The sequence below is a fragment of the Ochotona curzoniae genome, unplaced genomic scaffold (assembly GCF_017591425.1).
Source record: "Ochotona curzoniae isolate NIBS_2020 unplaced genomic scaffold, NIBS_Ocur_1.0 contig_291, whole genome shotgun sequence".
Classification (NCBI taxonomy): Eukaryota; Metazoa; Chordata; class Mammalia; order Lagomorpha; family Ochotonidae; genus Ochotona; species Ochotona curzoniae.
In genome coordinates this window covers 12,997,480-13,010,477 of record NW_024465649.1, presented here as the reverse complement: position 1 = coordinate 13,010,477, position 12,998 = coordinate 12,997,480, and the positions used below count along the sequence as shown (strand labels likewise).

At 54.9% G+C, this 12,998-nt stretch overlaps 1 protein-coding gene across 1 annotated transcript; it reads left to right on the top strand.

Annotated features, from left to right (window-relative positions):
- Positions 1 to 516: 516 nt before the first annotated feature.
- DMRTB1 (DMRT like family B with proline rich C-terminal 1) lies at positions 517 to 6,947 on the top strand. Its single transcript, XM_040978612.1, has 4 exons — positions 517 to 1,117; positions 2,961 to 3,169; positions 5,455 to 5,647; positions 6,811 to 6,947. Exons 1-4 carry the CDS (start codon positions 517 to 519, stop codon positions 6,945 to 6,947), a joined length of 1,140 nt encoding a protein of 379 aa, XP_040834546.1.
- The last annotated feature ends 6,051 nt before the right edge of the window (positions 6,948 to 12,998 follow it).

Sequence of the window (12,998 nt, the reverse complement as noted above, 5' to 3'; positions counted from 1 at the left end):
TACCAGGTAGCAGTGGCTTCAGGAAAGAAAAACACATTTTTGGTCTGTTTGTTTTGTTTTTCCTCTCACAATTTTTTTTAATACCGAATCAGGTTTACTCAGAGGCGAGTTTTCTGCAGTGTTAAGTTCGCGGACCGTTGGTATCCCTCCGCCTTTTTTTTTTTTTTTTTTTGAAATTACAAAATACCTCCTGTCTCGTCAGAATGGCGGGAATACCAAGTCCGGAAAAATTAAATGTCTAACCCTGCAGATATTCTAGATGGTACACATGCCAATAAAAATTAATACCCATCCCTTGCATCTAACTACCCAAAACCCAGAAATCTCAAGTTTGCATTGAAAAGGGGCGTGAAAGAATGCAAGGGTCTTCTTGCAGGCCGTCCTTGGACGTTTCTTGGGACATACTGTGCGCCGTTTTGTTACAAGTGTATCCAATGTCCCCGCACCGGGGACTTGTGGGATGTGGTGCCTTGCCGCGCCACTTGCTCGGCAGCTTCCAGAGGTGACGGTTGCAGCATGAAGGCGGACCCTGCAAAACTGGCCGACAAGATTCTGCGCACCCCCAAATGCTCCAGGTGCCGCAACCATGGCTTCCTGGTGCCTGTCAAGGGCCATGCAGGCAAATGCCACTGGAAGCAGTGCACCTGCGACAAGTGCTACCTGATTACAGAGCGCCAGAAGATCATGGCCGCACAGAAGGTGCTCAAGAAGCAGGGCTTGGAGGAGGAGCAGGAGCTTGCCCAGGTCCAGGCCCCAGGCCCGGTTCCCCGGGGGCCTGAGCTGGCTGTTGCAACCGGAGTTGGGGCCGCGGCCGTGGCCACCAGCCAGGGCTCAAGCCTCTGCCCGCTGCTTCCACTGCCTGCTGCAGGAGGTCCTGAGCCGGGCCCTGATGGCCGCGCGGCAGTCTACCTTTGTGAGAGGCCACCGCGAGGTCCTAGCCCTGGCCCCAGTGCCTTCCAGCCTGTCCTGAGTGGCCGCAGCCAAATGGCGGCCCACTTCGGGTTGGAGGCCCCAGGCCTGCGTGACCTAGGCGGCCTAGGCGGCCTAGGCGGCCCTGGCCACCAGGAGTTGTGCAGACCGCTGCTGCCTCCACCAAGCCCGCCGTTCGCCAACTTCGGTAAGATCCCAGGGCCCTGCTTGGCTTTGGTGCCGCTGTCCAGTTCCCCTTCGGGCTGCAGGCCCACTGCGTCCCAAACTTGCGGCCTAGGCCCTGATCCCGTTGGAATGGGCTGCCGGGCTAGGGGGCCTTAGAGTCTTGAGGAGGGGAAAAAGCGCTTGGCTCTGAGCAGCCTTTCTCTAGTCAGAGATTTGGGTCGGTGTCTTTTTATAGAAAGGACGAAGAGAAAGGGTGATCCAGAGGACTTTTAACATTCTGTTGTAGTTTTGTCTTTAAAAAAGATGGCCCCCGTCGCCCTCTTAGCAGTGGCTCCCCCTGGGCACGCTGAGCGAGATCTGCAGCACTGCGCTTGCGCACCTCTTTCTGCTGGTTTCTGGAGGGGGGCCTTTGGTAGACAGGTGGAAGGCGCACAACTGTGAATACGCATGTGCATCCCCTCCCTTTTCCGGGGGCGAGAGGCCCCTCCTGCGCCTGTGCGGTGCTTTCCGCCATTTTGTCAGCCATTTTGTCAGGCTGTGGGCTGTGCGCCCAGAACGTTCCCGGGAGCGTTTGTGGGTCTGGCAGGTGTTTTCTGCCGTTCCTTGGCCAAGCGGCTTCTCCTTCTGCTGCACCCTGGCCCAGTGTGCACCAGCGTTCACCTTGCCAACCTTCCGTCCTATGTGGGAGCAAAAGAGGTGGCCGCCCCTACTCTCCAGAACAGTGTACCAAAACGTGATTGTTTTTCCAGCTCCATTTTGTACGTAAACTATATGTTCCCCATGTCTTGTTGCTTTTATATACAGTTTTAAGTCTGGTGAAGAATTTCTTGGAGTTTTTTTTTTGTCACTGAGGATTTATGTGTTTTGGAAGGACTACAGGGAGGGGAAAAGGCAGCCTTCCGTGTACTGTTCAGTGCCCAAATGCCCGCAGCGGCCGGAGGCTGAGCCATACCTCACTTAGTCTTGGTCACCGGGTGTAGGTGGTCCAGACCCAAGTGCTTGAGCTTAGCAGGAAGCAGGATCAGAAGCCGGGGAGCCGGCAGCTGAACCCCAGCTCTGCCCGACGTAATGCCGGGCTCCCACATGACCGTCTGCCCTCATGTGTGAAGAGTTTTAAAAATCTAGCCTGTTTCTCTCTCTTTACTGTGACACGTGTTCTTGGTATTTCTCCCATGGTGACATGGTAGAGAGGGTGTGCCGTCTGAGGTCTCTCACGTTGTAACCTTGGACAGGTTCTTCCAGGGACTTACCCAGAAAATCTATGTCTCAGGGAGCTAGCCAGCTGGTGGGAAAACAGACCCCCTCCCAGCAAGCCTAGGAGAAGCTTTCTTTTCCGGAGAGGTAGTGCTGTTGGTGGCTGTGCAGCAGCAGGCCCCATACACTGGCACCTAGGAACAGGTAGGGGCACATACTGCTGGCCACCTGGGGCTCTGGAGGGATGCTGGTCACCCATCAGGAGTCCACCAACAGAGCTCTGCTGAGAGCAGGAAGGGCTGGTAGAGATGTTGTGCAGCTGAGCCATCATAGCAAGTGCCAGAGGTGGAGGGGGTACAAGTGTACTGATCCACTGGGCACTGTGGCCTAGGGCGCAGGACACAATGGGATGCTGGGGGGAGGGTTTTCCCTCAGCAGTGGGGAGCTAGCTGGGAGCTCTGACCCGGTGCTGCTGCCCAGCAGGACCCAGTGGAGGCAGAAACAGCCTGGTGGAGTAGGAAGGGGCAGAGATGGGTAAGGGAGATGGGAGTGGGGGTGTCATTCAGGGGCCCAGTCCAAGGGAGGCTGTACTACTACCCCAGGCTGGAATGTGCTGCTGGGGCCCCAGGTCCACCTATCTTAACTTCCGTCTTACCAATTGCTTTCCTCAGGGCTGGCTCTGAACATCAACATGGATCGCCCTGTTGGGCCTGAGTACCTGGAGCGAGAGCCTGGCAAGCTGTACCCAGGCTGCTCGGTGGGCATGCACCCCTTCCGCCCATTCCCACTAGGCTACCAAGATGCAGCTCCACCTCCGGGCCTGCCAGTGCAGGCTGGCTTCCGGCATGTGTCCTGCACCCAGTATCCCAGTGGAGGCCTGGTGAGTCCCCTCCTTGTCCCTGCTGCCCTTGCTCAGATGAGGAAGTGACTGTTATCCCCCCAGGACAGCCACTCTGCACCAAGTTTCCCAGTAGGAAGGACACAGGCTTGGCTGCAATGTATGTAACAAGTGAGGTCACCCCTGTTGGGTGGGGCATGTGGCTGGATTCTGCAGCTTCAGATGCCAGCTACCAGATCAGGATAGGTATGGGGCCTTTAGACTTTGACCATCTTGGAGGAGGACTGCTAGAGCTGGGGCCCAGAGAGAGGCCAGTGTTGGCTGGGGTCCCCCGAGCTTGGGCCTTTGGGGGTGGACAGTTACTACAACAGGTACCACCATTCTTCAGGTGCTGTCACCTAAAGGCCTGCCCTTTGGGGATCCCAGACACTGCCCCTGCAGGAAGGTGGAAAGGCATGAAGGAAACATGTGGGCTTCTTAGTTTAACAAAGGCAGCAGGAGATGCAGGTCCTGGGCTGTAGTCTTGTAGTGGATCCCAAGGGTTCCAGGGCACATGCCTGCTCTCCTGTGTTACCCCATCAGCCTCTTTCCTGCCTGCTGCGCATACTGTTTTCATTCCACTGATGCAAGGGAAGAACATTTGAGAACACTAGCTGTCTTCCGGCCCTTCTGAGAGCCTTCAGAGGAGTCTTAGGATGCCAGGCAGAGTCGTGGGAAAAGGCTCAGTCGAATTCAGCCTTTATCCAAGGTTGTGAAGTTGGGGCATGAGGGACTTGGATCCAGACAACACAGCTGGTGGTGTCACTGGGACACCTGGTCCCCTGAGCTCTCTGCTGCCCCAGGCAAGTCTCAGGCCAAGGAGGGCAGGTGTGGCCCCCAGTCCTCCTCATGACTGCACCTTGGCCTGTGATCCGTGGGCACTCCTTTGGTTGCTCCCCTTCCAGCCCAGGGGAAAGAAAGCAAGATGTCCCCAGCAGCCGCCACACAAAGAGGGGCTCTGGCCAAGCGGGGCCCTGAGCACCGTCTGCTCACGCGGAATCCCAGGGCCTGACGTCCAGGCTGGCTATTGATCTACAGGCCTGACAGATGCCTTTGTGCCAAGTGCAATCTCAGCTGGGAGGCCGGGCCAGGCATCCCTCACAGGCCCAGGCAGGAGCTGTGATCCGGGAGGGGAGAGGGAGGCTTGGCTGAGCAGCCCAGAATTGAAGCACTGACATTCCCCCATCCTCCCCCTCATGTGCAGATCAGGCCTTTATTTGCCAGACTTTTTTGAAACCAAGAACCCATGGGTTCCTTTCTGCCTATGCTGTGTCTCTTGTCTAGGTTTTGAGATGGGCCCCAGGGATGCCCCAGCCTTCTCCTGTCTCCTACAGTCTCCTCTTCATGACCCTGAGATTTGATCCCTTCTCCATCGAGTGACCTGGCAACCACACCTGGGGTGGGGGCAGGAGCACCTAACTTCTGGGGCCCTGAATAACAAGGGGTGGTGCATTTAAGACGCCTCACTCAGGGTCTGGCACGTTGCAAGTGCCTTGGGGTGGGGAGTTTGTTTACTCCTTTGTGGTCAGGAAGGATAGGCGTCCCAGAGGGAGCTGGTTGCAGGCTGCTTGGAGCTTTTAAGGTGCTGCCAGGAGCCCCTCCAGGTGACTCAGCATGTGGGGCATTCAGCCTCACTTAGAGGAGAACAGTTTCTTCAAGAATCCTGTCTTTTATTTTCATTTAAAAATACACTCAAAAGCCAGAGAAATACAGAAACCTGCTGCCTACTGGTTCAGCCCGCAAATGGCCGTGGTGACCAGCGCAGGCCAGGCTGAAGTCAGGAGCTCGTTGGCTGGGTATGAGTACTCCAGTCTTCATCTGCTGCCTCTGGAGTCTGGATCAGGGTCGGGCCGAACAGGAAGCAGTCTGTGGGTTTGAGAGACCCCAGAACCTTCTGTGGCACCTGATGGTACAGATCAGTGGGCAGTGGCCTCACACATGGGTAGGGTTTGCAGCTGCCTTTGCCAGCTCCCAGCTCTGTGGCTTGGGCCTGTGGTTTCATCTCCCTGCATCTGCTTTTCGTCCTCTTGGGAGAACAGTAGTGACACCCCATTGCCCTGGCTGGCTCAGGAGGCTGTAGATCCAGTCGTCATGCTTGCATTGTCTCTTGCCTTGGATCACTCAGCAGGGGTTGACACAACACCGCACCCACAGGATTCTGTACCCTGTGTTCTGGACTAGAGGCGGTGCTTTCCTGAAGGGGGACTTCCATCTGGGAAATGACAGGCACACCTACGGGCCCCTGGCTCACTGTCCCCCTCTGCCTCTTGGCCACACATGCCATACAGGTGTCAGAACCAGTGGGAGACTTCCAGCCGACTTTCTACCCGCTGCCACTGCCACCTGTTCAGCCACCGCAGCCCCCGTACCTGCCACCAGGCTTCCTCTCGGCGCTCCACTTTCTGCCGCCGCCACCGCCACCACCACCATCACCCTCCTTCTCACTGACCATCCTGTCTGACACAGACAGAGAAAATCCTGGTAAGTGGGTCCCCCCTCCTGGACCTCCAGCCATTGTGGAGAATGGGGAGTCTCATTACAGCCAAGTAGATGGTGAGCTCAGGGCCTCGGGACGTGCCCTGAGAGGTCCTGGAGGATGTACATGGCAGAGCTGGGAGGTGCACAGAGCTCTCTGGTTCCAAGTCTGATGCCCACTCCCTTAGCATGGTGCCCACCCTTAGCATGGTGGTCCTATGCGTGAAGGGGTATGCATGTGTTGGGTATCGGGCTGAGCCTGCAACAGCAGGAACCAATCTGGGACAGGTGGGACTGGACCCTCTGCCCAGACCACTGTGGAGCGACCCTGTTCTTGGCAGCTCCGCCACTGGTGCCCGGGGCTCTGTTGGGCACTCACAGGTCAGTCTCTTTAGCACTGCACTGGTTTCCCCTGAGAGGTTTCAGTGAGGAGCAGGTGAAGTTCTGAAAGTGAGAATGCTCTCAGTCGATTTTCCTTTTTGAGGGCTTTGCTGCCCAAAGCATCTAGGGCTTTCTTCCTCCCAGTCTTCCTCCAAGTTGCCTCTATATGCAGAGGTCTAGCTAACTCATGGCGAGTCAGCACACAGTGGCCTAGTGATGTCACTCCCATTTTCCTGAGGGGAAGCCAGAGAGGCCTGTTGCATATTTGCTGTGCACATACTGTCTCACCTCCTTAGCTGGGGAGGTGGTAGGCTGGCTTGAATCACTCTAGGCACTTTAATCAGCTGGGGAACCCTGGGCAAGGTCATTTACTCTGGGGTGCCTCAGCTTCAACATGTGCAAAAATGGGTTAATAATAGTCCCTCTCCTTGTGACGTCACTGAGAATTAACTAGAGCTTAAAGTTGATGAAGGCATGAGTGGAACTTGACTCATTGTATGTCACCTGTATGTCACCTGGTCCCCAAAAAGCATTGGCCCATTCTGCAGGAGGGCAAGCATCAGAGCTATGGAGTTCCCTAGCCGGATACATGCCAGCCAGTTTGTGTGATGGGCCAGACTGCAAGTGTACCCTATGGCCAGGGCTGCAGTTCCAGGCTCAGGATGCAGAGCAAATTCAAATTCATATTCCATAGGGCTGAGATGACATGGGAGCCTCACAGAGGTCTGCACCTGGAAGCAGGTGTAATTGCTCTGCCTAATCACAGCCACCTCCTTTCTCCTCCACAGAAGAGCTGGAGGCCCAGACCATGGAGAAGGCTGAGACCCCAGAGGAGGCCCAGACCCAGGAGGAGCCCCATACCCTGGAGCAGCCCCAGATCTGGGAGGAGTACCATCAGGTGGAGTGCAAGGAGCACTCCAACTAAATTCAGCCCACTACTGGGCCAGCGCGTGGGAGAGTGGGGGTGGGAGGGAGGGGAGGGGAAGAGGTGACAGCCACAGTTTTCTTATCTGTATTCAATGATGTGTAGGCAGGTAGAAGTTGATTCTTGTCTGGGGGGAGGCGGGAGGAGGGTGACATCCAGAATCTGGCAGCCCAGAATGGGATCACCAGAGGGTCAGGCACCAGGGAGTGGCGCAGCTGGAAGCCTGCGTGTAGGAATGAATTTAGCTGTCCCAGTGTGCTGCTGGGTAGGGAACCAGCTCCGGCAGCAGTCTATGAATTCCTCTGGCCCCACTCAGCACTGAAGGTGCCATCTATTTTTGAGCCTTCTGCTGCATTTGCCTGGTCCCCAGGGGACTGGAGAACCACTGGCATCAGCTCTCAGCCCCTTGAGTCCATCACGAGCGGCCAAGGGCGTTGACAGCAGGTTCTGCAGCGTCCGGTGTTGATTGCTCCTCCTTCTTGGCCAATACTCCTCTTTGTCCGCGGGGATCCCACTAGCCAGCATCCTGACCCCCGGAGCCACGTTTAAGTCCTGATAGGCATTGTTTTTGGTTTTAGAAAATCTAGTTTGATCTTTGATATTTTTATAGCTGTTTCTGACTTCAAAAAGCAGGTTGCTCCCAAGCACTTATGAGACGTCAATGGTTTTGTCTCTGGGTATGGGGGTTTCTACAATAAAAGTGTACAGTGGAGATCCTTGTGCATGATTTGTTCTTTCCCACCCATTGAAAGCTGCATTAGGAGCCTGGAGGGGGTTGGGTCGGGGTTGGTGGCCTGTTGCCTGCTGGCCTGTCGTATGTCCCAGCTCAGGCAGGGCCCTCTACCTTGGTTATCCAGCAGGAGTGCTGGGCCAGGCCAGTGGATGTCTCTACTTCTTTTATTGCTCCGATTAAACAGCAGATACCTTTGAAGGGAATCCAATGTGGACAAACACATTGTCAAGAGTTCAGTTTTCCATCTAGCTTCCATCCAGGTGGCTGTGGGAGGGTAGAGGGGGCACATTTTTGCCAAGCAGAGCTTGATCTCATGGTGCTGTTTCAGGGCCCTGGGCCTCGTTCCTTGGTTTCCTTGGAGCTTTCCTTTAAGAAACATCACATGTTTCTCCTGCCTTCACACCATGGCTAGCTCCAGTTCTGCCACAGAGGAACATGGACGTGACCAATAATCTGATGAGACGGGGCTGGATCAAAGCTGTAAAGGCTGGGGTGGTCAGACAATGCTCTCAGCTGCATCTTTTTTTTTCCTGTAATTTTTTTTTTCCAATTTGTGCATATGGGAGAGCTTTGGCCTGATCCAGAGCGGCCCTCTGGATTCCCCTTCCTGATCCACCCCATCTGAGCTCCCTCAGTTACCTGTGGGTGCAGTGGTCAGGTGCAGTGAGCCTCCAGAAATCATCCTATATGTGTCAAACAAGCCCTCAGCGGCCGCCATTCCAGCCTGTCCCCAGTCCTTCACTCCTTTAGTAATGCATGCCCTCCCCATGCACTTGAATGATCTGGAAGGTGGACAGTTAATGTTCGCCTACCTCGAATGCACTGGCAGGGCGCCGCCGGAAGGGGGAGCCCGGGACCCCTCCCGCCACGCCGGTCGGGCGGGGCCCGTTGCCTAGACACCGGGGCTGGGAGTGGGCAGCGCCTGTTGCCTAGACACCGGGGCTGGGAGTGGGCAGGGCCTGTTGCCTAGACACCGGGGCTGGGAGTGGGCAGGGCCTGTTGCCTAGACACCGGGGCTGGGAGTGGGCAGGGCCCGTTGCCTAGACACCGGGCCTGCGGGAACGCGCGCCTGCAGCTGGGTGTGGCTCCGCACGCGGGGCTGGAGGATGCCGCACACTGCGAGGCCGAGGCCGGGCGTGCCGCTCCCACTGGAGTAGTGGGGTCTCCCCGGGAAGCATGGACCTGGGAGCACTCAGGAGCCTGGGCCCACGCAGGAGCCGCCTCAGCGCCTCCCTGTGCGGCGCTGCCTTGCGCGCCTGGCCCTCTTCCGCCCTCCTGCGCCCGTGACGCATGGCAGGACCTTGCTGTTGCTGTGGCCTGCTCCCGACATGGCGCTGGGCTCAGGGGGATCCGGCAGCAATGCAGGGCCTGTTGGGAACACATGGAAGGGTTTTCGGGCATCTTGTAGACCAGGGGTGGCGGGTAACGTACTACCGCGACTTTTGCCACATGTTTTTGCCCTGGCTCCTGTGCCCTCCACGGTGGGCCTCCCTGGAGTGTTGACAATGCGCGGCCCTTGGGTCTTTCAGCCCTCTGCTTAAGGACAGTGTGTGTCCTCTGCGTGGCGGTGATCTGCCCACAGCCAGTTTGTGAGAGACCCAGGCTATGTGACCCGGGCTGCACCCCAGTGTCACCGCACCTCTGGGCGCCAGTAGGAGGTTTTGTTTTAAGATTTATTTGTTTATTTATTTATTTTTATTCAAAAGGCAGATTTACAAAGAAAAGGAGACAGATCATTCCCCAAATGGCTGTGATGACCAGAGCTGAGATGAGACGAAGCCAGGAGGACAAGTTCATGGAGGAGCAGGCATTGCACATCCCAGATCAGAGAGCCTTTTCAACTTGCAGTTCCTCCACTTGCCATCCAGTTTCTTGAGGATGTTGGCGGCAGTGGGTGATGCTTCACGTACCTGGGTCCCTGCCATCCTGGGAGACCCAGGGTGGTGTTTCCAGACAGGCCCAGGCCTGTCTTCTGTGCACCTTTGAGGACTAAGGAGAGGCTGAGGGATCCCTCTGTGTCTCTATTGCTCTACATTTCAAATAAAATCCAAATGTAAAAGGAACTGGACTCGGTGCAATAGCCTAACAGCTAAAGTCCTTACTTTGTACACGCCAGGATCCCATATGGACACTGGTTCTAAACCAGGCAGCCCTGCTTCCCTTCCAGCTCCCCCTACTTGTGGCCTGGGAAAGCAGTCGAGGACAGCCCAAAGCCTTGGGATCCTGCAACCACACTGGCGACCCAGAAGAGGCTCCAGGCTCCTGGCTTCGGATTGGCTCAGCTCTGGCCACTTGGGGAGTGAATCATCAGATGGAAGATCTTCCTCTCTGTCTCTCCTCTTCTGTCTATATCTGACTTTCCAATAAAATAAATAAATAAATAATTTTTAAAAAAAATGAAATTAAAAGAATTAGAGATATAAGCCTTGTTCCTCAATAGACTATGAAGTTCAAGATACTTGCCAACATTCCTGAGGGTTCCAGGAATGTAGCTATGTTGGTGCAGTCCTTCTTACATTATTAACTGGAAAAAATAATGTTCCCCTTGAAGACAAAACAGAAGCCACAAAGAACCAGGAATGCAAGGTGGTACCCAACGATTTCCTGCTAGAACCCTTGCAAAATCGCACTTTCTTGAGAAGGATGAGCAAGAGTGTTCCAGTGGGCAAGGACTCTCAGGAGAAGCTGTCTAAGTTTTCTACTACAATACTGGTTAACTCTCCAGACACTGCCACAGTAAGGCACCGTTGTCATTCTTGGACCTCCCAGAAAGCCAGCAGAATGCCTTGGGCATCCTGAAACACTGCTGCCACTTCTGCTCTCCAGCAGTATGGGTTTGCAGGATTGGACCATGTCCAGCCTTGGTAGCCATTGCTTTGATTGTGCCTGTCTTACGGATCATGGTGGTAAAGCCAGGTTTTGTCTCCTGTTCCAGTACTTTCTAGAAATGTGGAGTCAGGATCTTTATCCCTCTTGTTTTCAATTTCCACTGGAAACTTGGCTCTGGCATCGGTTTTGCCTCCCTTTAAACAGTAAGTGTTCTCCACTTCCAAGTTTGGGTCAAATTTGTGTGATCTTAACTGATTCAGAGGTCTGCAGTGTTGGCCTCCGTTTCATCATCGCTTCCAATCAATTAGGACATGGATCACACTTTTTTTTCCCTTGAGAATTTATGTACATGCTCTGCCACCATGGGCTTCACCTTCAATTTATTTATTTTTATTGGAAAGGCAGATTTACAGAAAGAAGGAGAGACAGAAATAAAGATCTTCCATCCACTGGCTCACTCTGCAAGTGGCCACAATGGCCAGAACCAAGCCAATCTAAATCCAGGAGCTTCTTCCAGGTCTCCCACGTGGACACAGGGTCCCAAGGCTTTGGGCCATCTTCTGCTGCTTTCCCAGGCCACAAGGAGGAAGTTGGATGAGAAGGGAGCAGCTGGGACATAAACCAGCACCTATACGGGATGTCGGCCTGCGCTAGGTGAAGATTTGGCCACTGAGCTGTTGTACTTGGGCCCAGGTTTTCTTTTTAAACCAATATATTATCCTTCTTTTAGGAATATTTATTTAAAAAGCAGAGCAAGAGAGAGAGAGAGAGAGAGAAATCTTCCATACATATAGCCACGGTAGCAGGGTCATGACAACCTGAAGCCAGGAGCCAGGAGCCTGGAACGTCATCCAGGTCTCCTATGTGGGTACACAGACCCAATGACTTAGCCCTTCCTAGTTTCATTTCCCAGGGGACTGGATCGGAAGTAGAGCAGCTGGGACAGCAGGACTAGGAGCAGTCCCCATATGGGATGCTGACAGCAGCAGCTTAACTTATTATACCACCGTGCTGGGCCCAGCAAGGTTTTTGTTGGTACTTTTTGTTTGTTTGTTTGTTTGGTTTTTGATCCCCTAGATAGAAGTGGGTCTAGAAGGCACAAGTCACTTAACTGAACGTTGGACTCTGAGTCCCCTGGAACCTGCCCTTGTGTACTGTGGGACATGGCAGAGAAGCGGCTGCCACAAGCCTGTGGACACACACAGGCAGGTACATGTTGCACAGCACCTGCCAGCCAGAGCGTGAGGGAGGCTGCGTTAGCACAGCCCTGGCTACCCTGCCTGGAGGCTGTGAAAGATGCTTCTGCTCGCACTTCTGGGACCACCCACTTCCGGGGAAGGAGAGCCAGCCTGAGCTGTGGATTCACACTGCCTCGTGGGCAGGACCCAAGCATGCTCGTGGGGCCTGGAAAGCTGGGACAAGCCAGTACGTATTAGACCCTTCTCACAGCAGATGCAGCGTGGGAAGGTACTCGGGCCTCTCATAAACACCCACCAGGAAGTAACCCCTGTGGCGGATGCTCCTGGGATGGCCCATCCTGTGGACATCAGTCATCTCTCTCCCCAGCTGGCCCTATCCTGTGACTCTGACTGTGAGAGCAGGTGTCCTGGACTGCTCCGGAGGACCCCACAGGCCACTGCAGCTGGGTAGCTTAAATAGCAGGTGTGTGTTACACACCTGGGAGTCAGTAGTCCCAATCCAAGTGCTGGCTAGATAGGTCTCTGACATCTCTCTGAAAGGCAGAGTAAGAGATATCATGGATCTGTTGGCTAGCTTCCCAGTTGGTTGCAACAGCAGGGTTGGGATAAGCTAAAGCCAGGAGCCAGGGTGGACTATTCTGGGGCTGGTTGCCCTCCCACCGGCCCAGTGCTCTCTGTGTCATCCGGGCTTCCCCCACCTCTGGAGAGCTGTTGAGTGTGTCCAGCTTCCTTTGGGGTTTGGCCAATTGGAGGCACCAATGGGAGGTGGAAGGAGAGTGTGGGCAGCTGTTTCCACCCCTCTGTTTCCAGGCCTGCTGGGGTGGGGCTGCAGGTATAGTCCTCCCTCCTGCACGCCTGGGGTGGCTGCCCTGGCTCTGGGTGACCGCTGTTCCCCTTCGCACCAAGGGGTGCGAATGGGCTCCTCATGCCGCATACCCCTGTTGACTCCCTCTGAGTGATGAGGTTATTTTTTCTTGCATTTATTTTACTTGAATTACAGAAAGAGTGATAAAGATCTTCCATCTGCCGGTTCACTCCCCAAATGGCCATAATAGCCAGAGCTGAGCTGACCCAAAGCTGGGAGCTCCTTCGTGGTCTCCCAGGGGGTGAAGGGACAGCTTTCAGCAGCCTTTTGCTGTTTTCCCAGGTCACAGGCAGGGAGCTGGATGGGAAGTGGAGCAGCGGGGAAGTGAACTGGCACCCATATGGGATGCCAGCACCACAGGTAGAGGACTAACATACTTTACTACCATGCCGGCTCCTCCTCCCCAGAGGCATCCTACAGGCAGA

What these genes read in the sequence shown, in the direction of transcription:
- DMRTB1 (XM_040978612.1), top strand. Translation starts at nt 517, where the DNA reads ATGAAGGCGGACCCTGCAAAACTGGCCGACAAGATTCTGCGCACCCCC. An exon ending in CCCGCCGTTCGCCAACTTCG is followed by an intron (nt 1,118 to 2,960) that starts GTAAGATCCCAG and finishes TGCTTTCCTCAG; the next exon opens with GGCTGGCTCTGAACATCAAC. An exon ending in CACAGACAGAGAAAATCCTG is followed by an intron (nt 5,648 to 6,810) that starts GTAAGTGGGTCC and finishes TCTCCTCCACAG; the next exon opens with AAGAGCTGGAGGCCCAGACC.